Source organism: Schistocerca serialis, chromosome 12 (genome assembly GCF_023864345.2).
Source record: "Schistocerca serialis cubense isolate TAMUIC-IGC-003099 chromosome 12, iqSchSeri2.2, whole genome shotgun sequence".
Taxonomy (NCBI): Eukaryota; Metazoa; Arthropoda; class Insecta; order Orthoptera; family Acrididae; genus Schistocerca; species Schistocerca serialis.
In genome coordinates, this window is record NC_064649.1 from 141,551,973 (window position 1) to 141,578,837 (window position 26,865).

The 26,865-nt window shown below is 44.4% G+C and overlaps 1 protein-coding gene across 1 annotated transcript in view; it reads right to left on the reverse strand.

The window, feature by feature from the left end:
• The window catches only part of LOC126428004 (solute carrier family 46 member 3-like), a 510,919-nt gene that overhangs the window by 44,989 nt on the left and 439,065 nt on the right, over window positions 1-26,865 (reverse strand). Inside the window, exon 5 of the mRNA XM_050089887.1 lies at window positions 9,342-9,443. Within this exon, the coding sequence (XP_049945844.1) occupies window positions 9,342-9,443 (102 nt within the window). The remainder of the gene's footprint in view (window positions 1-9,341; window positions 9,444-26,865) is intronic.

Consider the following 26,865-nt stretch of genomic DNA (forward strand, 5'->3'; position numbering starts at 1 on the left):
CACAGATCTTGTGATATCTAGCTTGCTCTGAAACATTGCCTGTTCGCCTATGTCTCAGGCTCTTCAGCTGACGTTTGTTTGACGACGTTTCCCCAGCACGAGTGGCTGGCATTGTCAGAGCTTCACACTCCATTGCTAGTGGCGGACTGGAGTCGAGCTGGCGACCACAGAATATGCACTGAAAAAACTGGCACACCTGCCTAATATCGTGTAGGGCTCCGCGAGCACTCAGAAGCACCACAACTCGACTAATCTCTGAAGTAGTGCTGGAGAGAATTACCAGCATGAATCCTGCAGGGCTGTTAATAAATCCGTAAGAGGACGAGCGGATGGAGATCTCTTCTGAATAGCACGTTCCGAGATATCCTAGATATGCTCAATAATGTTCATGTCTGGGGAGTTTGGTGGCCAGCGGAAGTGTTTAAACTCAGAAGAGTGATCCTGGAGCCACTCTATGGCAATTCTGGACGTGTGGGCTGTCGCATTGTCCTGCTGGAATTGCCCAAATCAGTCGGAATGCACAATGCACAAGAACGGCTGCAGCTGATCACACAGGATGCTTACGTACGTGTCACCTGTCAGAGTCGTGTCTAGACGTATCAGGGGTCCCATATCGCTCCAACTGTATACGCCACACACCGCTACAGAGCCTCCACCGCATTAAACAGTCCCCTGTTGACATGCAGGGTCTATGGGTTCATGGGGTTGTATCCATACGCTCGATACAATTCGAAACGAGACTCTTCCGATCAGGCAACACGTTTCCAGTCATCAACAGTCCAATTTCGGTTTTGACGGGCCCTGCGAGGCTTAAACCTTTGTGTCGTGCAGTCATTAAGGGTACAATGGGGGCTTTCGGCTCCGAAAGCCCATATCGATGATGTTTCATTGAATGGTTCCCACGCCGACACTTGTTGATGCCGCAGCATTGAAATCTGCAGCAATTTGCAGAAGGGTTGCAAAAGGCTCAAATGGCTCTAAGCACTACGGGACTTAACATCTGAGGTCATCAGTCCCATAGACGTAGAACTACTTAATCGTAACTAACCTAAGGAAATCACACACATCCATGCCCGAGGCAGAATTCGAACCTGCGACCGTAACAGCAGCGCGGTTCCGGACTGAAGCGTCTAGAACCGCTCGGCCACAGCGGCCGGCTCGAAGGATTGCACTTCTGCCACGTTGAATGATTCTCTTCAGTTGTGGTTGGTCCCGTTCTTGCAGGATCTTTTTCCGACCGGAGTGATGTCGGACATTTGATGTTTTACCGGATTTCTGATATTGACGATACACTCGTGAAGTTGTCGTACGGGAAAATCCCCACTTCATCGCTACCTTGGAGATGCTGTGTCCCATCGCTCGTGCGCCGTCTATAATAGCACGATCAAACTCACTTAAATCTTGGTAACATGCCATTGAAGCTTCAGTAACAATTGCGCCAGACACTTGTCGTCTTATACAGGCATTGGCGACCACAGCGCCGTATTCTGCCTGTTGAAATATCTCTGTATTTGAATACGCATGGCCGGCCGCTGTGGCCGAGCGGTTCTAGGCGCTTCAGTCCCGAACCGCACTGCTGTTACGGCCGCAGGTTCGAATCCTGCCTTGGGCACGGATGTGTGTGATGTCCTTAGGTTAGTTACGTTTAAGTAGTTCTAAGTTCTAGGGGACTGACGACCACAGACGTTAAGTCCCATTGTGCTTAGAGCCATTTGAATACGCGCTTCAGAGTATGTACCTGCCGCGATAGCGTTCAAGGGCTTTTCCGTGGGCACTGCCACTGTAGTTCCCCGCGCCCGAGCCAGGAAAAGAGGCATGATTAATACGCTCGTAACGCGAGCGAGACGAATATGTGAGCCACAGCACCTCGGACGCGTGATGCAACACCCAGAAAAGGTTCTGAGAAGCAATGGGTACTCCACCGGTTACATAAAAACTGTTACAGAATCAAACGCTCGGCGAAGTGACACATCGGAAGAAGAAACGTTTGGTACGGCCTATCTGCCATGCGTTCGCAGACTGGCGGAAAGTGTCGGTCGTATATTGCGCAAATACCACGTAAAGGGTTATTTATAAACTGAGAAAGAAGGTCAAATAGTGTCTCAGATCGTCAAAGGAGATAAGGGACCTAGATGCAATGTCGGGAATATACCGCGTACCACACACATGTGGAAAAGTCTGTGTTGGAATGACTGTGTGTGACAGCAGGGTCACCGCACGTAAGTGGCGTTGCAGTTTGCGGCAGATGGAGAAATCGGCTATGGCGGAGCGCGCGGTGTGTGAGACCAACCACACACTAATATTCGCCGTGTAACGTACCCTCTCTCTCTGTTATTGGTTTTGTTTTTTTGTTATTGTTTTTTGTTATTGTAGTTGTAGAGATATGAAATTATTGTAGCGGTTTGCTTAGTCAGCCGTACTTCGGAATTGTTTGACATTAAATGGAGCCTGAAACTTGCGTAATAAATACTTCGCGTGAAGTGCGATTTGCGGCATAAACAAAAATTAATTGCGGAGATGCAATCCACAGAATATTAACAGAAAAGCTTTAGAAGAATGCGCACGACTGACTAGACACATTCAGAGGGTACGTACATTCGCGTAGGAGTGGTTGCGATCTGATGAGAAAGAGCTATCTTAAATTTTTTTGTGTAAAATAATTACGTCGTAACACACTCGGAGATTGCGAACGTACAATCAGGGTAGAGGCAAGTACTTTCTATCATTCCCCGTGGCCTGGGTAAAAGAATTGCAATTATTTAAATTAAAGAATATTTCTTTTTCAATCGGACTCCTGTTTTTATACGAAAAGGAAGATTGCAGGTTCTGAATGTCTCGGCAAAAACACATCGGAATTAATCTTAGCGGCCACCAAAGGAAAGTAGAGAGCACAGTCACGTACCTCTATTGTTGAGCATCGCCGTCGTAAAGATCGTCGCCTCCATCTAAAATTCGCCTTCTAGAATTAACAGAATAATTTGTACCCCATTGGAATGGGATTTAGGCTTGATCTTGACAGAAATTACAAAACACATTTTTCATCATTTAACACCTTCATTTAACACACACATAAACATGAAACTATGCAGTACGTCTTTACGCCAGCACATCAGAACAAAAAAGGTAGTTAATACTAGAAGTAATAAAAGAATCTCGAAATTAGTCCTTTGTCTCTCAATGATAAAAGAGTTTTTTAGAGTATTCCTCTGGTATGGCAGTCGAACAAATTTTCTTCTTGTATCTTTGAGATTAAATTACAACATTTTTTAGTTCCTTTTCAGTCGATACGGAAGTTCTTGCGGTAAAAAGGGGATGTCACACCCGCTTGTTCAGGGAAGCTACAGAAATACACAGACATGACAATAGCTTCAACAAGAAAGTCTCAAGGTGAACAGATCCTGCATTTCAGTGCTGCAGCGAACAACCGTTGCAGGTAGCAAGAGGAGAACCGCGGCGGCGGCAATTAACATGGAAAAACCTTCGGACTTCATCGCGCCAGGTACATACAGTCCGCGGCCGGGTGCTCGATAGTCCACCCCCAGGAATGGAGGGTGAACCTCCGACAGCGCCATCGAGTCGTGCTGGCGAAACGCCAGAAAAGATATTTAACATCCGTCGAAGAAATCGAGACAGTAGCTAATAGGCAATTTGTCAACAAGTGGCCACTAAAACCTTAACAATTACATCTCGTTTTGTGCTTCCATGAGATCCATACCGCTGTAGACAACGGCGGTGAAGTTGGTGTTGTGTTGCTTGACGTTAGGAAACCGTTTAAGTCGCCTCGCCTCACATTGCCCGTTAGTGAAAAAAAAAAAAAAAAAAATACAAACTTAACCGAGTATCGGACCTGATTTGCGACATGGTTGGAGACTTTCTTCCAGATGGAGCTCAACACCTCGCTCGTAACGGAACAGAATGGAGAATGTAAACGTAACTTCCGGAGAACTGCAAGGAAGCGTCATTGGACCGTTACTGCTTACTATATATACAAATGATCAGCTAGAAAATGTTGGAAGCTCTTGACCGCAGATAATGCGGTTGTCTCTAAGAAAATAGCAACGCCAGAAGACAGCACTGATTTTTAGAATGACCTTCAGAGGATTGATGAATGGTACAGGCTCTAGCAATTGACCCTGAACGTAAATAAATGCAACATATTGCAAATATATAGGAAAAGGCTCAGTCCAGTTCACTGCTAGTAGCGCCACGTCACCATAAAATTGCTTTTCCCAAGTTTGTCAGCATGTGCTTTAGTATATTAGTGTTTAAACTCTCAAATCTCAGATTGAACAGGTGAACGTCTTTCCCTAAATACATCGTTTTAAGAAAAAAATACGTTGCGCTAAATATCAAAGCTAGGCAGCCAAAAATTGGGCGTAACGTCCAGATGTATGTCAAAATTAACTGATACAAGTCTCAACGTGATTAAAGGAATATTTTGGTCATAATCCAGGTTTTGAAGAAAAATTAAAGGCGCTAAATACTAGACTTAGAAATATGAAAATTTGTATGATGTTTCAGTTCAACACAAAGCTAGTAAGTACGTGACCCGACTGAGCTACCTCTAATAGTTTTTGAGTAATTTACTGAAAACTAAATTTGGAACAAAAATATCCTTATTTGTAGTAGATTAAGTGTTTGTTATATTAATGCTAGAAAGTTCTAATTACAGCACATGATGAAACCTATTAAATAACAGATCAGGAATTCGGAGCTAAAAAATCACAAAATTGAACCAATAACTCTGGGAAGGAAAACAAATGGAATTAAGGCAAACTGCTTGGCTTTTGCGGATGATTTCGCAATACTTTCAGAAAACCTGACAGAAGCAGTTACTCAAATAAACATTCTGGAAAAATTAGCAAACAGAACTGGTCTCAAAATTTCAGGTGAAAAAACAAAATTCGTGGCCAATTAAAAAAAAGGCACCAAAATACATAGAAACACAAATAGGTAAAATAAAGCGAGTAAATAAACTTAAATATCTTGGAGAAACTATACAACAGAATGGACTAGAAAAATCTGCAATAGATGTAAGAATTAACAAAATGGAAATATGTACAACAAAAAATGTATATCTAGAAAAACAAAACTAAAACACTACACCACAGTGGTACGACCAGAATGTTTATATGGATCTGAATGCCTAACGATGAACTATAAGATGGACAAACCAGAGGTACTGGAAAGAAGGATTATTAGAAAAATAATGGGTGCAATGAAAACTGCAGATGGTTGGAAAATAAGAAGTAATGAGGAGATCTACAAAAATATAGAGAAAATATCTGAAGTAATGGCCAAACGAAGATTAACCTTTTTTGGACATCTCTACCGAATGGATGGAAACAGAATAACAAAACAAATACTCCTATATTTCTGGAAGAAGAAATCGACAATAGCGTGGATTACAGAAGTAAGTAAAGATCTTGAAAGAAACAAGATCAAAGAATCAGCAATAGCAGAAAGAAACCGTTTTAAAAACAAAACACTAAATTTGGAAGGCTTTGAAAGCAGAAGAGATAAAAAAATCGGGAACAACATGGACAGAAGAAAGGAAAAGACTTCATGCGGAGAAAATGAGGGAATACTGGAAAAAATAGGAAACAACAACAAAGGAAGAAGAGGAACTGAAGTTGTTAATATGATCCTAGTTGGTCAATACGATTGTAAAAAAAAGAAACAGAGCTATAACTAGTTTCAAGGCCTGGGTGTAACTAATACCAAATAAAAGTTATAGTTCAGAGATCATGTTCTACTGTCAGTTCCTTTCTAAAAATACTAGACAGTAAGGGTCTGATGACCTCAGAAGTTGTCTCATAGTGCTCAGAGCTATTTGAACCCTTTGAACTAGACAGTAAAGTTTATATGTTGACGAGCTAATTTTTTTTCTGTGATTATATCCAACTTAATTGCATTCATACAAAAATTACGAAGATTTTGAATTGATGCAAAACAGTGTTATAAAATATTGTGTCCGAGAAAGCGGCCATTTAGAGGCTATTACCGGGGGCGTAAAGCGGATGACAGCAGATGTTCCCTTGGCCATCAGCTGCGTCCTTATATAAATGCGCCCTGAAAGGCAGTGACTTCACTTAGCACCCAGCCACTCTACGATCCACGTCAGTCAAACGCCGGAATACGCGCTGCCTTGGATGACGTCACAGGCAGGCAGTTACTAAACGCATTACTTCGCACGCAGATACCGTACGGTTCACGTCAGTCAAACGCCGGAGTACGGGATGCCTCGGATGACGTCACAGCCACACTGCAACTAAACTCATGTTTTCGGTACAAATAGGAAGCGAAATTGCGAGGACTGTACACCGTCCTGGATCGCTTAGGTTTCACTGAAGCAACTGTTAGTGTGCCGCCCGTAATGTTAACAAATCCACGTGGCAAGTGGTGACAATTATTTTCCACTTCAGTGGATTGTTGTTGTTGTGGTCTTTAGTCCTGAGCTCTCCATGCTACTCAATCCTGTGCAAGCTTCTTCATCTCCCAGTACCTACTGCAACCTACAGCCTTCTGAAGCTGCTTAGTGTATTCATCTCTTGGGCTCCCTCTACGATTTTTGCCCTTCTCGCTGCCCTCCAATACTAAATTGGTGATCCCTTGATGCCTCAGAATATGACCCACCAACCGATCCCTTCTTCTAGTCAAGTTGTGCCACAACCTCCTCTTCTCCCCTATTCTATTCAATACCTCGTCATTAGTTATGTGATCTGTCCATCAAATCCTCAGCATTCTTCTGTAGCACCACATTTCAAAAGCTTCTATTCTCGTCTAAACTATTTATCGTCCATGTTTCACTTCCATACATGGCTACACTCCATACAAATACTTTCAGAAACGACTTCCTGACACTTAAATCTATACTCGATGTTAACAAATTTTTCTTCTTCAGAAACGCTTTCCTTGCCGTTGCCAGTCTATATTTTATATCCTCTCTACTTCGACCATCATCAGTTATTTTGCTCCCCAAATAGCAAAACTCCTTTACTACTTTAAGTGTCTCATTTACTAATCTAATTCCCACAGCATCACCCGATTTAATTCGACTACATTCCATTATCCTCGTTTTGCTTTTGTTGATGTTCATCTTATATCCTCCGTTCAAGACTCTGGCCATTCCGTTCAGCTGCTCTTCCAGGTCCTTTGCTGTCTCTGACAGAATTACAATGTCATCGGCGAACCTCAAAGTTTTTATTTCTTCTACATGGATTTTAATACCTACTCCGAATTTTTCTTTTGTTTCCTTTACTGCTGAGTCAATATATTGATTGAATAACATCGGGGAGAGGCTACAACCCTGTTTCACTCCCTTCCCAACCACTGCTTCCCTTTCATGCCCCTCGACTGTTATAACTGCCATCTGGTTTCTGTACAAATTGTAAATAGTCTTTCGCTCCCTGTATTTTACCCTTGCCACATTTAGAATTTCAAAGAGAGTATTCCAGTCAACATTGTCAAAAGCTTTCTCTAAGTCTGCAAATGCTAGAAACGTAGGTTTGCCTTTCCTTAATCTCTCTTCTAAGATAAGCCGTAGGGTCAGTATTGCCTCACGTGTTCCAACATTTCTACGGAATTCAAACTGATCTTCCCTGAGGTCGGCTTCTACCAGTTTTTCCATTCGTCTGTAAATTCGTGTTTGTATCTTGCAGCCGTGGCTTATTAAACTGATAGTTCGGTAATTTTCACATCTGTGAACACCTGCTTTCTTTGGGATTGGAATTATTATATTCTTCTTGAAGTCTGAGGGTATTCCGCCTGTCTCATACATCTTGCTCACCAGATGGTAGAGTTTTGTCAGGACTGGCTCTCCCAAGGCTGTGAGTAGCTCTAATGGAATGTTGTCTACTCCCGGAAGTATTTGGATTATCAGCCACGTAAGGGCGCAAGACCGTTTAAAGGGTCATAGTGCTGTTTAGGATAGAGAGATTTATTGTTAGTGTCAACATTATGAACATTGCGATGTTCTCTGTGGGAAAATTTATCAAATATGACTACCAATTAGAAATCAAAATCTTCATTTGTAATCATAGTCCTGACCACGCTGAGTAAATAGAGAATAGAAACATTTCTTTCGGTGGGCTGGACAAGAATGTGGACTTGCAGACTGGAAACTATGGTCAGTATGTTCTCTTTCGCTTTCTGGCTGACCAAAAGAATAGTTTCCAGGCTCTCGCAAAAGGCGCAGAACAATATTCTAATACTTCCGATTACTTACGATTTATTATTATGTATTGTTATTATTAACCCGCCGCCCCACAGAATGTACCGTACAATATCTAGCAGTGACCACACAAAAGAATAGTAAGAAAGGCAAAAAAAAAAAAAAAAAAAAAAAGCAGTTCAAATGGCTCGGAGCACTATGGGACTTAACATCTGAGGTCATCAGTCCCCTAGAACTTAGAACAACTTAAACCTAACTAACCTAAGGACATCACACACATCCATGCCCGATGCAGGATTCGAACCTGCGACCGTAGCAGTCGCGCGGTTCCCGACTGAAGCGCCTAGAACCGCTCGGCCACCGTGGCCGGCTAAGAAAGGCAGTTTCTTCGTAGGAAGAATCTTAAGGGAATGAACTCAACGACTAGAGAAGTGGCTTAGAAAGGCGCTTGTTCGAGGCGCGAGAGCGTAACAGAGATGCTCATTCCAGTGAGACAAAATATTAATTCCTCCGCCACCTCCCCCCCCCCCCCCCCCGGCACCCCCCCCTTTCCGCCCACCCCGCCCGCCCATCTGCTGACACACACACACACACACATCTCCCAAAATGACCACAACGTGGAAATTCTAGAATTTAAAGGTAATACAGAAGCTTACTGACAATCATATTTTGACTAAAGTTCAGTCGATCACACCATTTATGATTCAATGACATAGGTAACCGGTTTCGGTTATTTTTACATAACCATCATCAGACCCATGGCTCCCTTAGGATGGTAAGCGGAGCTCTCCTCAGCTGCTACGAAGTCTTCCCACGCGCCTTTTGCAAATGGAATAGGGAAGGGGTGATCAATTAGTGGGATCAAAAGTGCCCTCTGCCACATTCCGTCAGCTGGCTTACAGAATATTGATGTAAATGCTCATTCCTTCAAACGAGTCTCCCTCGCTTTCGGCAACGAGTCCAATGACGTTTGCAACTCTTATCATAGGTATGGATCCACTTTGCATTTTTATATCTTTCCTAAAACTTGCTTCACATGCTTTATTGTTTCTCCGACGTACAAGCTGGACACCATGAACTCGGCTTTCTTTACGCTCCATTTCCGTTACTTCTCTTTGGAGGACTTCTAACTGACACCAACAGTACGTTTGGATTTCCGCCTTCTTACCTATGAGGTTGGTGATCATGCTGTAGGTGGAGAAGATGCTGAAGTCGACTTCGTTCCAGTTGAAGCGGTACCTCGTGAATAGGTACAGCACGGCCATCTCGCCTGCAACACAACAAATAAGGCAGACTTGAGAAACTGCCAGTAAACTGCAAGCGTGAAATAAATCCAATGAAGGCAATAAACATAAATGCATTACAAAATAGTGAATTATAAAGGACTGTGGGCGAGTATGTTAGGAGGGGTCGAAATTTATGTGTCGTGCATCAGGATAATGAAGACAATGCGTTCAAGCAAAACATTTGCAAAGATGAAGTAAAATTTTGGTCAGTGAATAAAACTAAAACTACACTGAAGAGCCAAAGAAACTGGCACACCTGCCTCATATGGTGCAGGGCTCCCACGAGCAAGCTAAAGTGCCGCAGACGATGTGACATGGATTCGATTAATGTCTGAAGTAGTGTTGGAGGGAACTGACACCATGAATCCTGCGGGGCTGTCGACAAATACGGAAGAGTGCGAGGGGGTGATCTCTTCCCAATAACACGTTGCAAGGCATCCCAAATATTTTCAATAATGTTCATGGCTGAGGAGTTTGGTGGCTAGTGGAAGTATTCAAACTCAGAAGTGTGTTCCTAGAGCCAGTCTGTAGCAATTCTGGACGTATGGGGTGTCGCATTGTCCTGCTGGAATTAGCCGAGTCCGTCGGAATGCAAAATGGACATCAATGGATGCAGGTGATCAGACAGGATGCTGATGTATGTGTCACCTGATATCAGGGATCCCATTTCACTCCAGCTGCACACGCTCACATTATTACAATGACCCAGCATTCAAATCTGCACTATTTTTCGGAAGAGTTGCAGTTCTGTCACGTTGAACAATTCTCTTCAGTCGTCGTTGGTCCTGTTCTTGCAGGATCTTTTCCCGGTCGCAACGTTGTCGGAGAATTGATGTTTAACCGGATTCCTGATATTCACAGCACACTCGTGAAATGGTCGTAAGGGAAAATTCCCACTTCATCGCTACCTCGGATGTGCTGTGTGCCATCGCTCGTGCGCCGACTGTAACACCACGTTAAAACTCACTTAAGGGGGGGTAGGACGTCAAACTGGCCGACTTGGAGCAGGAGAAGCACCACAGGACATTTTAATTTCCACTGTCTATACTTTTACAAATAAATTCATAAAACTTTGTCAGCATGACCAGGAAGGGTTCAGAATTCACGCTCATAGCAGTGGAAATTCAAAAATATAACAAAATATATTTTTTCCATGTGAAATATCATCATTTTTTCACTTACTATTGCCTGCATTCGTTGCTATAGGTACACTTTTCTTCATAAGTAAGGGAGCTTCTTCGATGAATTTTGCACAGCATACATTCCATACTTTCAGGTGTATGGAACTCTAGAAACTTCCAAATCTATTAAAAACTGTGCTAAAAATTGAGATAGTTAACCATAAAATTTGAGTTTTTTCTATACATGAAGTTTAAAATGTAACAGCTCATTCATTTTTTCATAAATTAAATAAAATCTGGAGTTCCATACCCCTGTAAGTATGGTTTATATGCTGTGCAAAATTCATCGAAGAATCTCTCTTACTTAGGAAGAAAAGTGTACCTATAGCAACAAATGCAGCCAATAGTAAGTGAAAAAATGATGAAATTTTACACGTAAAAAAATTATTTTGTATTACTTTTGAGCTTACATTGCTATGAGTTTGAATCCTGAATCCTTCCTGGTGGTGTTGTCAAAGTTTTATGAATTTATTTGTAAAAGTATAGACAGTGGAAATTAAAATGTCCTGTGTTTCCTCTCCCGCTCCAAGTCGGCCCGTTTGACGTCCTACCCCCCTTAAATCTTGATAACCTGTCATTGTATCAGCAGTAACCGATCTAACAAGTGAGCCAGACACTTTTTGTCTTGTATAGGCGTTGCCGACCGCAGCGCCGTATTCTGCCTGTTTACATGTCTCTTTATTTGAGTACTCATGTCTACACCAGTTCATTTGGCGCTTCAGTGCATTAATAATACGTTAAGTTTTAGGCTTCGTCCTTATATTATGTCACGAGTTTGTTGTGACCCCTACTTTTAAAAGCAAATGGAGCATTGTCCTGCACTGATACCGCACTTCGTAAAATACTTGCAGACTAGGGACGGTACCTTTCTGTAGTGCAACTAATGTCCGAGGACAACAGCCGACAAAGTACCATACAGACAAGATGGCTCAAGTCTCGCAGACTGAATGTACACACGTGCCATCTTAACAGGCCACGCGACATGATAACAGGTACATTACTGTCTCAGCAATGCCGGCCGCTGTGACCGAGCGGTTCTACGCGCTACAGTCGGGAACCGCGCGACCGCTACGGTCGCAGGTTCGTATCCTGCCTCGGGCATGAATGTGCGTGATGTCCTTATGTTGGTCAGGTTTAAGTAGTTCTAAGTTCTAGGGGACTGATGACCTCAGAAGTTAAGTCCCATAGTGCTCAGAGCCATTTTTTTTTTGTCTCAGCAATGCTGCACCAATTCTTATGCCATGTGTTTTTTGCTCGTTTCTGTCGTCATTCTCATTAAAATATCACTGATCGCTTTTCGGCATTTTCTATAATATCGCAATATTCCAAAGCAACAGTAATTTAACGAATAAAAATTGCTCGTTCGTGAAAAAGAGTTTCTTTAACAACGAAAAATTTTAGCACTGGTGCTATGACTAATTTATGTTTCCGATTTCTACCCATTTATTAGCAAAAAATAAAAACACTTGTTATAATCGAGAGCAGACAAATACCGAAAGGTACCGTTTATTTAGAACTAAAATACCGGCATCGGTTTTAACCGGTTAGTTTTTCCCATAATTTTTGGACATTTGTGGTAAACACACACACAGCCATGACCGAGGGAGGACTCTAACCTCCGACGGGGGGAGCCGCCCCAACAGAGCCAAGGAGCCTCAGACCGCGCACCTGCCCTGTTCGGCGTTCCCCATCCATAGAGGTAGCCAGGAGACGAATATATCACAAACTTCCTTGTCTGTCCTCAAATCCCAAGCATTGAAAAAAACGAAAAATTACGCTTCCACATGGAGGGGACGACTCAATCCTCTTGCCAGTGTGTTAACTCACGAAAAAGGGGGCATATAGCACAACATTCCCAATCTTGGTGTACATAGCCGGACATAATAGGTGGACACTGGCATTGTACAGTGTTTCACAGACTGGTCAACGTCTCTGTGGGAAGCATCATGGCAGGGGCGGCCATTACGTTGTCCGTGGTGAGAGGTAAAGCCGGAAATTTGGTGTTCTCCACACACTCTTTACACTGTGGATCTCGGAATACTGAATTCTCTATGAATTCCGAAATGCAATGTCCCACGTGTCTAGCTGCAACTACCGTTCCGCTTTCAGCATTTTTTAATTCCCGCTCTCCGGCCATAATCACCGACGGAAAGCTTTTCACACAAATGATCTCAGCACAAATGACAGCTCCGACAAGCACTGCCGTGTTATACACTACTGGCCATTAAAACTGCTACACCAAGAAGAAATGCAGATGACAAACGGGTATTCATTGGACAAATATATTATACTAGAACTGGCATGTGATTGCATTTTCACGCAATTTGGGTGCATAGATCCTGAGAAATCAGTATCCAGAACAAGCACCTGGGCATTGAGTCAAACAGAGCTTGGATGACGTGTACAGGTACAGCTGCCCATGCAGCTTCAACACGATACCACAGTTCATCAAGAGTAGTGACTGGCGTATTGTAACGAGCCAGTTGCTCGGCCACCATTGACCAGACGTTTTCAATTGGTGAGAGATCTGGAGAATGTGCTGGCCAGGGCAGCAGTCGAACATTTTCTGTATCCAGAAAGGCGCGTACAGGACCTGCAACATGCGGTCATGCATTATCATGCTAAAATGTAGGGTTTCGCAGGGATCGAATTAAGGGTAGAGCCACGGGTCGTAATACATCTGAAATGTAACTTCCGCTGTTCAAAGTATCGTCAATGCGAACAAGAGGTGACCGAGACGTGGAAACAATGTCATCCCATACCATCGCGCCGGGTGATACGCCAGTATGTCGATGATGAATACACGCTTCCAATGTGCGTTCACCGCGATGTCGCCAAACACGCATGCGACCATCATGATGCTGTAAACAGAACCTGGATTCATCCGAAAAAATGACGTTTCGCCGTTCGTGCATCCAGGTTCGTCGTCGAGTACACCATCACAGGCGCTCCTGTCTGTGATGCAGCGTCAAGGGTAACCGCAGCCACGGTCTCCGAGCTGATAGTCCATGCTGCTACAAACGTCGTCCAACTGTTCGTGCAGATGGTTGTTGTCTTGCAAACGTCCCCATCTGTTGACTCAGGGATCGAGAAGTGGCTGCACGATCCGTTACAGCCATGCGGATAAGATGCCTGTCATCTCGACTGCTCGTGATACGAGGCCGTCGAGATCCAGCACGGCGTTCCGTATTACCCTCCTGAACCCACCGTTTCCATATTGTGCTAACAGTCATTGGATCTCGACCAACGCGAGCAGCAATGTCGCGATACGATAAACCGCAATCGCGATAGGCTACAATCTGACCTTTATCAAAGTCGGAAACGTGATGGTACGTATTTCTCCTCGTTACACGAGCCATCACTACAACGTTTCACCAGGCAACGCCGGTCAACTGCTGTTTGTGTATGAGAAATCGGTTGGAAACTTTCCTCGTGTACGTGTCGCCACCGGCGCCAACCTTGTGTGAATGCTCTGAAAAGCTAATCATTTGCATATCACAGCACCTTCTCACTGTCGGTTACATTTCGCGGCTGTAGCACGTCATCTCCGTGGTGTAGCAATTTTAATGGCCGGTAGTGTATCTCGAGAACACAATACTACCGCTCTCTGTATATGTGGATATCGCAATCCTACGTCTTTTGTCATCTCAGTGTGTTGCGTACCATGCAAATATGCGCACTACTTTCGATAAAATAACCAAGCAATAATGACAGGGAAATGAAACAATAGTTCGTGCTATTTGTGACAGTCACGTCACAAAATCACTGAAACTTTTGGTGGGTGCATGAGGTTCTTTTTTCCTAACTACGAGAAAGCTGAGTGGCCAGCGCGACAGAATGTCAATCGTAAGGGCCCGGGTTCGATTCCCGACTGAGTCGGAGATTTTCTCCGCTCAGGGATTGGGTGTTGTGTTGTCATAACCATGATCATTTCATCCCCATCGACGCGCAGGTCGCCGAAGTGGCGTCAAATCGAAAGACTTGCACCCTGCGAACGGTCTACCCCACGGGAGGCCCTAGTCACACAGCATTTATCTACCTACAAGAATATGAGCCTCAGTTTACAACAATCGTGGTCGGAGATGCGGAAGTTAATTTGAAGTCGATCCCAGTTACGTTCAACATGGCTTCTTCGCTGCGGGGAACAAGCTGCAAGTTGCCCATCAACATGAGAAAGAGTCGTAATCGTTTCTGACGCTAAAAACGACAGGATTTCTTTTGTAGCACAAACTGTGCTGCATGTGATTTATCACATAACTGGGCATGAAAAAAAGGAAAGGCTACACTGCACTAGTGTAACTGGACTTCCGAAGGTAATCTAGAATCTTTTTCATGACGCTTCAATCAGCGTTTAAAAGCCTGTCACACGGTTGATAATTGCTTCTTATTTATCGCTTGCTCGCTGAATGAAAATAAGTTAAGTGGTTACAGAAGCGCGCTGGCAAACGCTGCGTTACGATGGTCACGCACGAAGCGCCAAGGACGAACAGTCTCCGGCGCTAAACCACCTCACTGCTGCATCGGTCTCTCTTACTCGGAGAACGATTGTAGGAGGTGCCGGTAGCTTATTATACCGATATTCAGAGCATGTGAACCGAACCAAGGCAACTTTCCCAGGGAAGGCGTGTTTATCTTGGGCACAAGGTGTAGAGCAATAGCACAGTCGTAAAATGACAGACTACACATCGAATGGCGTCGTGATCGATTCCCGTTGAAGTATATGATTTTTATGTGCCATATATCACTTCTTTGATCCCTGTCAATCCTCGCTGATGTGAAAAGTGATGATTTTCAATGTGATCCAGAATCCACATTAAACTACACTACTGGCCATTAAAATTGCTACACCACGAAGATGACGTGCTACAGACGAAAAATTTAACCGAGAGGAAGAAGATGCTGTGATATGCAAATGATTATCTTATCAGAGCATTCACACAAGGTTGGCGCCGGTGGCGACACCTACAACGTGCTGACATGAAGAAACTTGACCGGCGTTGCCTGGTGAAACGTTGTTGTGATGCCTCGTGTAAGGAGGAGAAATGCGTACCAACACGTTTCCGACTTTGATAAAGGTTGGATTGTAGCCTATCGCGATTCCGGTTTATCGTATCGCGACATTGCTGCTCGCGTTGGTCGACATCCAATGACTGTTAGCAGAATATGGAATCGGTGGGTTCAGGAGGGTAATACGGGACGCCGTGCTGGATCCCAACGGCCTCGTATCACTAGCAGTCGAGATAACAGGCATCTTATCCGCACGGCTGTAACGGATCGTGCAGCCACGTCTCGATCCCTGAGTCAACAGATGGAGACGTTTGCAAGACAACAACCATCTGCACGAACAGTTCGACGACGTTTGCAGCAGCATGGACTATCAGCTCGGAGACAACGGCTGCGGTTACCTTTGACGCTGTATCACAGACAGGAGCGCCTGCGATGGTGTACTCAACGACGAACCTGGGTGCACGAATGGCAAAACGTCATTTTTTCGGATGAATCCAGGTTTTGTTTCCAGCATCATGATGGTCGCTTCCGTATTTGGTGACATCGCGGTGAACGCACGTTCGAAGCATGTATTCGTCATCGCCATACTAGCGTATCACCCGGCGTGATGGTATGGGGTGCCATTGGTTACACGTCTCGGTCACCTCTTGTTCGCACTGAAGGCAGTTTGCACAGTGGACGTTACATTTCAGATGTGTTACGACACGTGGCTCTACCCCTCATTCGATCCCTGACAAACCCTACATTTCAGAAGGATAATGCACGAGCGCATGTTGCAGGTCCTATACGGGCCTTTCTGGATACAGAAAATGTTCGACTGCTGCCCTGGCCAGCACATTCTCCAGATCTCTCACCAACTGAAAACCTCTGGTCAATGGTAGCCGAGCAACTGGCTCATCACAATACGCCAGTCACTACTCTTGACGAACTGTGGTATCGTGTTGAAGGAGAATGGGTAGCTGTACCTGTACACGCCATCCAAGCTCTGTTTGACTCAATGCCCAGGCGTGCCAAGGCCGTTATTACGGCCAGAGGTGGTTGGTGTGGGTACTGATTTCTCATGATTTATGCACCCAAATTGAGTGAAAATGTAATGACATGTCAGTTCTAGTATAATATATTTGTCCAATGAATACCCATTTATGATGTGCATTTCTTCTTGGCGTAACAATTTTAATGGCCAGTAGTATATAATTGGGAAATATTGTTACGAAAAATATCGAAATATTCTTGAACGATTTATTTCAAATTTTTACATGACACTCAAAAAGGCATGTAGACAGGCATGGGCTATAGAGTCTTTAAACAGTAATGTACATATCTTCTGTTAAAACGGAATGTGACAAAAAAATGCTGTGCTACACTATGAAAATGTATGGTTTCGTTTTCTTTCCTGCAGTCAACTGTTTCTCCCATTAGAGAGCCTTACGGGTGGAAGAGCAGATGTTTCTATTGACGGCTGAGGAAGGTGTACCTGAACAATATTATATCAGTATTTACTTTATTCGCAGAGTGTGGTGTGCATACTGTAAGACCTTCGGTACACACACCATCAGATTATTTGACTTGTCGCTCTAACGAAGTAGGCGAGTGTCAGCAATGTGTCTCGTTGTCTTATCGTGGCGTGTTTATCTTCTGCCGTTAGGTCAGACCATAGAAATGCCACTTGCACACTTAGAGTAGCAGATTGACGGTGACCAACTTTAAACAGAACTTGATTAATTTTCACACACATTTATTAAAATAATAAATAGCATAGACTTTACGAAACTTGATTCTGGATACTGTTTACAATTGACAATCTGAAGTTCCTTTGAACTTGGTACGTTAATCCTATTCTCACATATCTCTGATACTTCACAAAGTGTCTATTCATTTATCTTCATGGCTAAGTACAGGAATATGATAATCTTATTAGGCGCAGACTGAAACTTTACTATAGACTCGTAGAGACTAATGCAGACTGGTACAGACTGGTGTAGACAAATGCAGACAAATGCAGACTGACTAATCGGAGGTCTGTACACTCGTTATAATACCTCGAGCGTTCAGGTATCACTGCGCGAGTGTGATCCGCGAGGAGAAAAGGTTCTACTTTAGCAGCAATCTCATTGGCTGCGTTACATATTAATACGCGGATCGGCGGAAGCAGAATTTGGTCCGTCTCTAAGGCAGCGCCATCTCGTAGTGCGGAGACGGACGAGCGCTGCGCCTGCGCTGTTGTGCTTAGCGGGGCGCTCTAGTGGGAAAGTTGTGTACGCGCTGACTACGCAGAACTATGTACGCAACACAGAGTAATAATTATAGCTATTAGGAATTGTATGTATTTAGGTAAATTAGATCCTCCGAGTATGTGTGACAAGAGCAGGCCATAAATGCTCATGTTCTCCTGGGCAGCAGGGCAAGTGTTGAAGTGTGGAAGTGCAGATGTCTGGACCGACATCGGTTAGTCTATACTGACAAGTGTAGTCCACTTAATGGTGATGCAGTTACAGCATAGTTTGTGAGAAGACTCTTCGACGCAGAGGAAAAACAACCAAGACAAGGGTGCGTGTACATGTAAAGGTACCACATATATAAATACCTGCACTTACACTCGTTACACACTGTATATTTTTTCTCCTCATAAAAAATTGTATACTACGCTATGATGTGCTGTTTTTATTTCTTCCTCGCAATCGATTTTAACAGAAAATTAGAAAATTGTATTTATGGTTTTTCTGCTTATGACTAGGATAGTACAGCGAAATTCGAATCGTCCTAACCATTCAGAGACTGACACTAAAATACTGTCATTGAAGCTGCTATCCTCAGAGATCCAGCTGGAGTGGTCTCTCTCATACGTCATATTCGAATGAACCTGTACCAGTTTACACATTCATTTGAAGCGACATGAGTTTTCAACAAGGTTTTGTTTGCAGTACCAACAAACAAGGCTGAAGGTAATGAGACAGGAGGCAAGAGGAGATGAACAGCGAGGGGTGGAGGAAATAGAGGAGGAGATAGACAGAGAGGGGGGGGGGAAGAGGTTATGGACAGAGACAGAGGGAAGAAAGAGGTTAGCACGTGTATCCAATCCCCATACGTATTTAGCAACTGCGAAGCATTGATGGGTTCGCTAGTAATTTGTGAACATTTCACTTCCTCGTGGACAAGAGGATCGACACGTGAGACGGGAGTGGTTGATGGTGCGGACCAGTTCCGTAATTAGCCACTCGGATTCTCTTCTGCATCGAGAGCAGTTGACGAAGATGTGATTAATCTCCTGGAGATCTCCACAGTGGCAATATTGCGATGTTACGAGGAGGAAATGAGACACTTAAAGTAGTAAAGGAGTTCTGCTATTTGGGGAGCAAGATAACTGATGATGGTCGAAGTAGAGAGGACATAAAATGTAGACTGGCAATGGCAAGCAAAGCGTTTCTGAAGAAGAGAAGTTTATTAAGATCGAGTATAGATTTAAGTGTCAGGAATTCTTTTCTGAAAGTATTTGTATGGAGTGTAGCCATGTATGGAAGTGAAACATGGACGATAAATAGTTTAAACAAGAAGAGAATAGAAGCTTTCGAAATGTGGTGCAACAAAAGAATGCTGAAGATTAGGAGGGTAGATCACATAACTAATGAGGAGGTATTGAATAGAATTGGGGAGAAGAGAAGTTTGTGGCACAACTTGACTAGAAGAAGGGATCGGTTGGTAGGACATGTTCTGAGGCATCAAGGGATCACCAATTTAGTACTGGAGGGCAGCGTGGAGGGTAAAAATCGTAGAGGGAGACCAAGAGATGAATACATTAAGCAGATTCAGAAGGATGTAGGTTGCAGTACGTACTGGGAGATGAAGAAGCTTGCGCAGGATAGAGTAGCATGGAGAGCTGCGTCAAACCAGTCTCAGGACCGAAGACCACAACATCAACAACGAGGTGGAGCGTACAAATACAAGGGTTGGAACTTTAATAGTGGCAACTATTTATTTACAGCTCGTACAAAATAGATACGTGTTTCGAAGAAGTTTTACTGACCCTCAAAGTAGTCACCAGCATTGTGAATAACCCGTTGCCAGCGACGTGGAAGTCGTAGGATACTCTTAGCAGTGCCAGCTGTGCTGACAGTTAGAGCGGCGCGGTCTATTCCCCGACGAATTTGTAGCACTTCTGAAGCGAATGCCGTGAAGTGTTTCCTTCAGTTTAGAAACCGAGTTGGACTTACGAGGGCTTAAGTCAGGGGAGTCCAGTATGTGGTACAGCACTTAGCAGCCCCATCAGTCAAACAGATCAGTAACAGCTTGCACTGTACGTGCTTGAGCATTGTCCTGCAAAATGATGGTCAGGTCCTGCAGAAAATGTCATCACCTCTGTCTCTAAGTTGGTCGTAGGTTGTGTTCCAAAAATGAACAGCAAGTGATGAGACTTTCTGCAGGACCTGACCATCATTTTGCAGGACAATGCTCAAGCACGTACAGTGCAAGCTGTTACTGATCTGTTTGACTGATGGGGCTGCTAAGTGCTGTACCACATACTGGACTCCCCTGACTTAAGCCCTCGTAAGTCCAACTCGGTTTCTAAACTGAAGGAAACACTTCACGGCATTCGCTTCAGAAGTGCTACAAATTCGTCGGGGAATAGACCGCGCCGCTCTAACTGTCAGCACAGCTGGCACTGCTAAGAGTATCCTACGACTTCCACGTCGCTGGCAACGGGTTATTCACAATGCTGGTGACTACTTTGAGGGTCAGTAAAACTTCTTCGAAACACGTATCTATTTTGTACGAGCTGTAAATAAATAGTTGCCACTATTAAAGTTCCAACCCTCGTAGCTGTGGTTGACTTTCAAAAGCGGTAATGACCCTCACAAGCTGTCTCGTGGTCCCTGTGGCGGGTAAGCTGCAGTTCAGAAGCCTCTTCTCAGCATACCATTGGGCCTCCGGTAAATGCGGATGGATTCGTAGGTATCACGTGCCCTTGTGCAGATGAAAGTTTGAAGGATCGGAAGCGCCTACGGACGAACCTATATCAGCTGTTGTTCTGGCGTCGTTCTACAAAGTACTCGGCGGATTTCGCAACGAGTTGCTGTCAGCAGTACTTCAGAGGGCGGAATGTTGATGCCTGCGCTCGCCTTCCGCTAAATATGATGGTTAGCTTCCGTGATAAATAGCTGAAACGGATAACAACAACCTTACAGCTTACTGGACAACGCGTTTTGGGATATCCTGTACACATAGGCATCCGCAGCAGCAGATTTGGGGGAGGGGGATTGGAGGGCAGAGGGGACCCCCCCCCTCCCCATCCTCCTCACCAATGGGATCTGAAGTCCACAGTTTTTTTGAATACACAATTCCAATACACGTCTCGGTATTATCAATTTTTCGCGATTCCGCTACATCTACATCCATACTCTGCAAAGGATACTTCCCGATGTACCATTGTTTTCCTGTTCCATTCACGTATGGAGCGTGGGAAGAGTGATTTGTCTGAATGCCTCTCCTCGTGTAATAATTATTCTACTCTTATCCTATCGATCCCTATGTGAGCGGTAGGCAGGGGTTTGTAGTATATTCCTAGAATTATCAGTTAAAGCCGGTTCTATAAACTTTGGTTAGTAGAGTTTCTCGGGATAGTTTACGTCTATCTTCAAGAGTCGTCCAGTTCAGTTCCTTCAGTATTTCTATGACACTCGCCCACGGATTAAATAAACCTGTCATCATTCGTGTTGCCCTTATCTGTATACGTTCAATGAGTCTTGTTAGTCCCTTCTCGTACGGGTCCCACACACTTGAGCAATATTCTAGGACGTTTATACTCTGACATAATTGTAGTAAGGAGTGTGTCAAAATATCACTTACATGTTTATTTGACACTACTATAGTGAAGTCATAGTCAGAGAACATAATTATTTTTATTTAAAAAGAAAGGCTTACATATCTGGTTTTAACGAACTACGTCGTCATTTTCAAATCTAAAACAAGTTGGAGAATAAACAATGGGAACTATGACCGTACATCTGACAAAAATTACGAGAATAATGAGATCAGGCAACTGAGGCAAAGGTGGCACAAAACCAAGTCACTACCAGTTACGCCCACGCTTGCCCAAACGTACATTCTACATTAGGACATGGAATGTACGCAGCAGTTTTAGGGCGCTCCTGGATAGGATACATTGCGACGTGACGAGAAACTCAGCCTCTTGACCCAAACGGTTTCTGTCTGCTCACACTCAGCCAAATCCCAGCGTGCTGACAACTAATGTCTGTCCATGGCACCAGTCGCTATTGTGACGCATCGATGCCAGGTTAAGAACAAGGCGAATGTGGGGAAAACGGGTCCAGCAATCCGCCAGCTTGTTTTCGGACACGAAACCAGACTTGAAACGGAGACTGCATCTGCAGCAGCTAACCTGCTAACCTACCACACAGGTTCTGCAACTGAAACAAAATCCAGTACACTGTCCACTCGCTTTCGAATCTACGAGGTTCTCGAAGCCGGCGTGAAATGGAAACTGGATGTACAACACCCTCGCTACTCGCTGAACTCACTTAACCTGTTAAAGCAATGGTCACCACGTCCATTTATTTTACGAATGTCAACAGACCTGTTTCTTGTTACTGCTATTTTTCCTTTTGTATTCTTTTCTACATTTCCTCGTTTCCTCTTACTGTTTTGTATTACTATGAGACTCCTTTCTTGAGAATGAGATTTCAAGAATGGCTACGTTAAGAAATAATAACAAAAATGTGTTTGAATTCCACACAAAACGATTCAAAACGTTTTATGTAATTACAGTACGGTCAACATTAGTTACCTTCGTGATTGTCCATTAATAAAGATGAATAAATAAATGTACTTCGTAAACTACACGAAATCTGTTCAGTGAGATTAGCCCTGATACAAAGCACTGTTATATCTACGTCTTCATCCACCGAAGAGCCAAAGAAACCGGTTCACCAGCCTGACATCGTGTAGGGCCCCCGCGAGCACAAGATGCCGGCCGGTGTGACCGAGCTGTTCTAGGCGCTTCGGTCAGGAACCGCGCGACCGCTACGGTCACAGGTTCGAATGCTACCTCGGGCTTGTATGCGTTTTATGTCCTTAGGTTAGTTAGGTTTAATTAGTTCTAAGTTCTAGGGGACTGATGACCTCAGGTGTTAAGTCCCATAGTGCTCAGAGACAGCCCGCATCTCGTGGTCGTGCGGTAGCGTTCTCGCTTCCCACGCCCGGGTTCCCGGGTTCGATTCCCGGCGGGGTCAGGGATTTTCTCTGCCTCGTGATGGCTGGGTGTTGTGTGATGTCGTTAGGTTTAAGTAGTTCTAAGTTCTAGGGGACTGATGACTATAGATGTTAAGTCCCATAGTGCTCAGAGCCATTTGAACCATTTTTTTTTTTTTTTTTTTTTTTTTGCTCAGAGACATTTGAACCGCGAGCACGCTGAACTGCCGCGACGCGGCGTGGCGTGGACTCGACTATTGTCTGAAATGGTGCTGGAGGGAACTGACACCACGAATCCTGCACAGCTGTCCATAAACCCATAAGAGTACGAGGGGGTGGAGATCTCTTCGGAATAGCACTTCCAAGGCATCCCAGATACGTTCAAAAATGGTCATGTCTGGGGAGTTTATGGCCAGCAAAAGTGTTTAAACTCAGAAGAGTGTTCCTGGGACCACTCTGTAGCAATTCTGGACGTATCGGATGTCGCATTGTCCTGCTGGAACTGCCCAAGTCTCTCGGAATGCACAATGGACATGAATGGATGCAGGTGATCAGGTAGGATGCTTACGTACGTGTCACCTGTCAGAGTCGTATCTAGACGTACCTGGGGTCCCATATCATTCCAACTGCATACGGCCCACACCACTAGAGAGTCTCCATCAGCTTCAACAGTCCTCTGCTGACATGCTGGGTCCATGGATTCATGAGGTTGTCTCCATACCCGTACATGTCCACCCACTCGATACAATATTAAACGAGACTCGTCCGACCAGGCAACATGTTTCCAGTCATCAACAGTCAAATGTCGGTGTTCACGGGCCCAGGTGAGGAGTAAAGCTTTGTGTCGTGCAGTCATCAAGGATACACGAGTGGGCCTTCGGCTCTGAAAGCCCATATCGATGATGTTTCGCTGAATGGTTCGCACGCTGACACTTGTTGATGGCGTAGCATCGAAATCTGCAACGATTTGCGGAAATGTTGCACTTCTGTCACGTTGAACGATTCTTTCCAGTCGTCGATGGTCCCGTTCTTGCAGAATCTTTTTCAGACCACAGCGATGTCGCAGATTTGATGTTTTACCGGATTCCTGATATTCCTGGTACACTCGTGAAATTGGCGTACGGGCAAATCCCCACTTCATAGCTACTTCGGAAATGCTGTGTCCCATCCCTCGTGCGCAGACTATAACATCAAGTGCAAACTCACTTAAATATTGATAACCTGCCACTGTAGCAGCAGTAACCAATCTAACAACTGTCTCAGACACTTGTTGTCATATTTTTTACGTTACTGAATACTTTCGTTTCAGGAAGACCGTAGCGCGTGCGTCTCGATTCTGCCATCGCATACGTTCCGAGTGGTGGCAGACACTTTCGGCCTCCGCTTCTGAAGAAACGACTGAACTCGCCCAGAGCTTTGGACGAAATTCGGTCACTACCCATCGGACACCGTATCCTGGGCGAACTCTACACTTCTAGAATACTGGTTTCCCGAAATATGCCGTTGGGATACACAATAAGTCTGGAGATCGCATCGCTCTGAAATCTCTCTCTTCACGTTACGCACCGAGCGAGATGGCGCAGTGCTCAGCACACTAGACTCACATTCAGAAGGACGACAATTCTAACTCACGTCCGGTCGGTCTGACTTAGATTTTCCGTGATTCCCCTAAATCACTGCTGGGATATGCCGGGATGGCATTCCTTTGACAGTACATGGTCGATTTCCTTCCCTCTCCTTGACAAAATCCGAGCTTGTGCTTGATCTCTAATGACGTCGACGTCGACGGAATATTAAACCCAGTCTCTTTTTTTTGCGCTACTTACACAAACCGAGAAGCGGGTGCTTTTATTAGTCGATGTCCAGTTACGACATCACATGCCATTTTCGTCTGACTGCAGCAACGGCTACGAGAAATTGGTATGTTCGCAACTAGGAGTCTAGACCGTGGTGGTATACGGACTCACCACACTCTGGGCGTTGACGAGGACCTCCTTCGTCATGCAGACGAGTGTTCGAAACACTGCCCCTGCCACACACAGGTCAGAGCTTATAGTGACCGCAATGCGTGTAACACGAGGACCCACCAGGTTAGCCGAGAGCGCTAACGCGCCGCTTCCTGGACTCGGATCGGCGCCACGGCTCGAATGCGCCCGGCGGATTAACGACGAAGGGCCGGTGTGCCAGTCAGCCTGGAAGTGTTTTTAGGCGGTTTTCCACATCCCACTAGGTGAATACCGGGCTGGTCCCCACACCCCGCCTCACTTACACGACTCGCAGTAATTTGATACACGTTCACACTGTTTCATGATTTACACTAGATACAGACAGTTGGGGTACACTGATTCCGTCCAGGGGTGTACGGGGTGGCGGCAGGAAGGGCATTCGGCCACCCCTTCAAATTAACCATGCCAAATCCGTTTGTAACCCTGCTGATGCTGCGAAAACTGCGGAACAAAGGCAGTAGCAAAAGAAGCAGTGTGTGTACCATGAAGCGCGAGATTTGAAAGTGGTCTGATCTTCAAACTTATTTTACATCCAAATGGCACATCTCCGGCAATAGCCTCTTTTCTATTTTTTGAGTCATCACTCTTCTGATTGGTTTGATGCGGCCCGCCAACCTCTATATCCCGGAGTAGCACTTGCAACCTACACCCTCAATTAATTATCTGCTGGATGTATTCCAATCTCTGTCTTCCTCTACAGTTTTTACCCTTTACAGCTCCATCTAGTACCATGGAAGTTATTCCTTGACATCTTAACTGATGCTCTACCATCATGTCCCTTCTTCTTGTCGTGTATTCGATATATACCTTTCCTCACCGATTCTGTGCAGAACTTCCTCATTCCTTACCTTATCAGTCCACCTAATTTCCGACATTCGCGTGTAGCACCACATCTCAAATTCTTCAGCTCTCCTCTGTTCCAGTTTTCATGTTTCACCACCATACAATGCTGTGCTGCAAATGTACATTCTCAGAAATTTCTTCCTCAAATTGAGGCCCCTGTTTGGCCAGAGATCCCGTTTTTGGCAGTGCTACTCTGATTTTGGCGTCCTCCTTGCTCCGTTCTTCATATGTTATTTTACTGCCTAGACGGCAGAATTCCTTTAACTTCATCTACTTCGTGACCATCAATCCTGATGTTAAGTTCCTCGCTTTTGTCATTTCTACTACTTCTAATTACTTTTATCTTTCTTCGATTTACGTTCAATCCATATTTTGTAGTCATTAGACTGTTCATTCTGTTCAGCAGATTCTATAATTCTTCTTCACTCTCAGTGAGAACAGCAATGTCATCATCAAATCTTAACATTGATATCCTTCGACGTTGCATTTTAATTCCATTCTTGAGCCTTTCTTTTATTTCCGTCATTGATTCTTCGATGTACAGATTGAACAGTGGGGGGAAAGACTACATTCCTGCCTTATAGCTGTTTCAATCGGAGCACCTCGCATTTGGTCATCCACTCTTATTACTCCCATCTTACCTATCTTTCCCTGTAGCTTACAACTACTTTTCTCAGAATTTCGAACATCTTGCACCGTTTTACAATGTCGAACCTTTTTTCCAGGTCGATTCTTCTTCAGTCATGCTTCCAGTATCAACCGCAACGCCATAATTGCCTCTCTGGTCCCTTTACCTTCGTTATCTAACACATCCTCGATTTTCTCTTCCATTCTTCTACATATTATTCTTGTCGGCAACTTGGGACATATGAGTTTTTAAGCTGATAATTGGCGCGCTTGTCGGCTCTTCCAATCTTCGGAATTATGTAGATGATATTTATCCGAATGTCAGATGGTATACAGCCAGACTCAAACATTCTACACATCAACGTGAATAGTCGTTTTGTTGCCACTTCCCCCAGTGATTTTAGAAATTTTGATGGAATTTTATCTATCCGTTCGGCCTTATAGTCTTCCAGGGATCTTTCAAATTCCGATTCTAATCCTGTATCGTCCATATCTTTTGTATCGACTCCTGTTTCTTCTTCTACCACGTCTTCAAACAA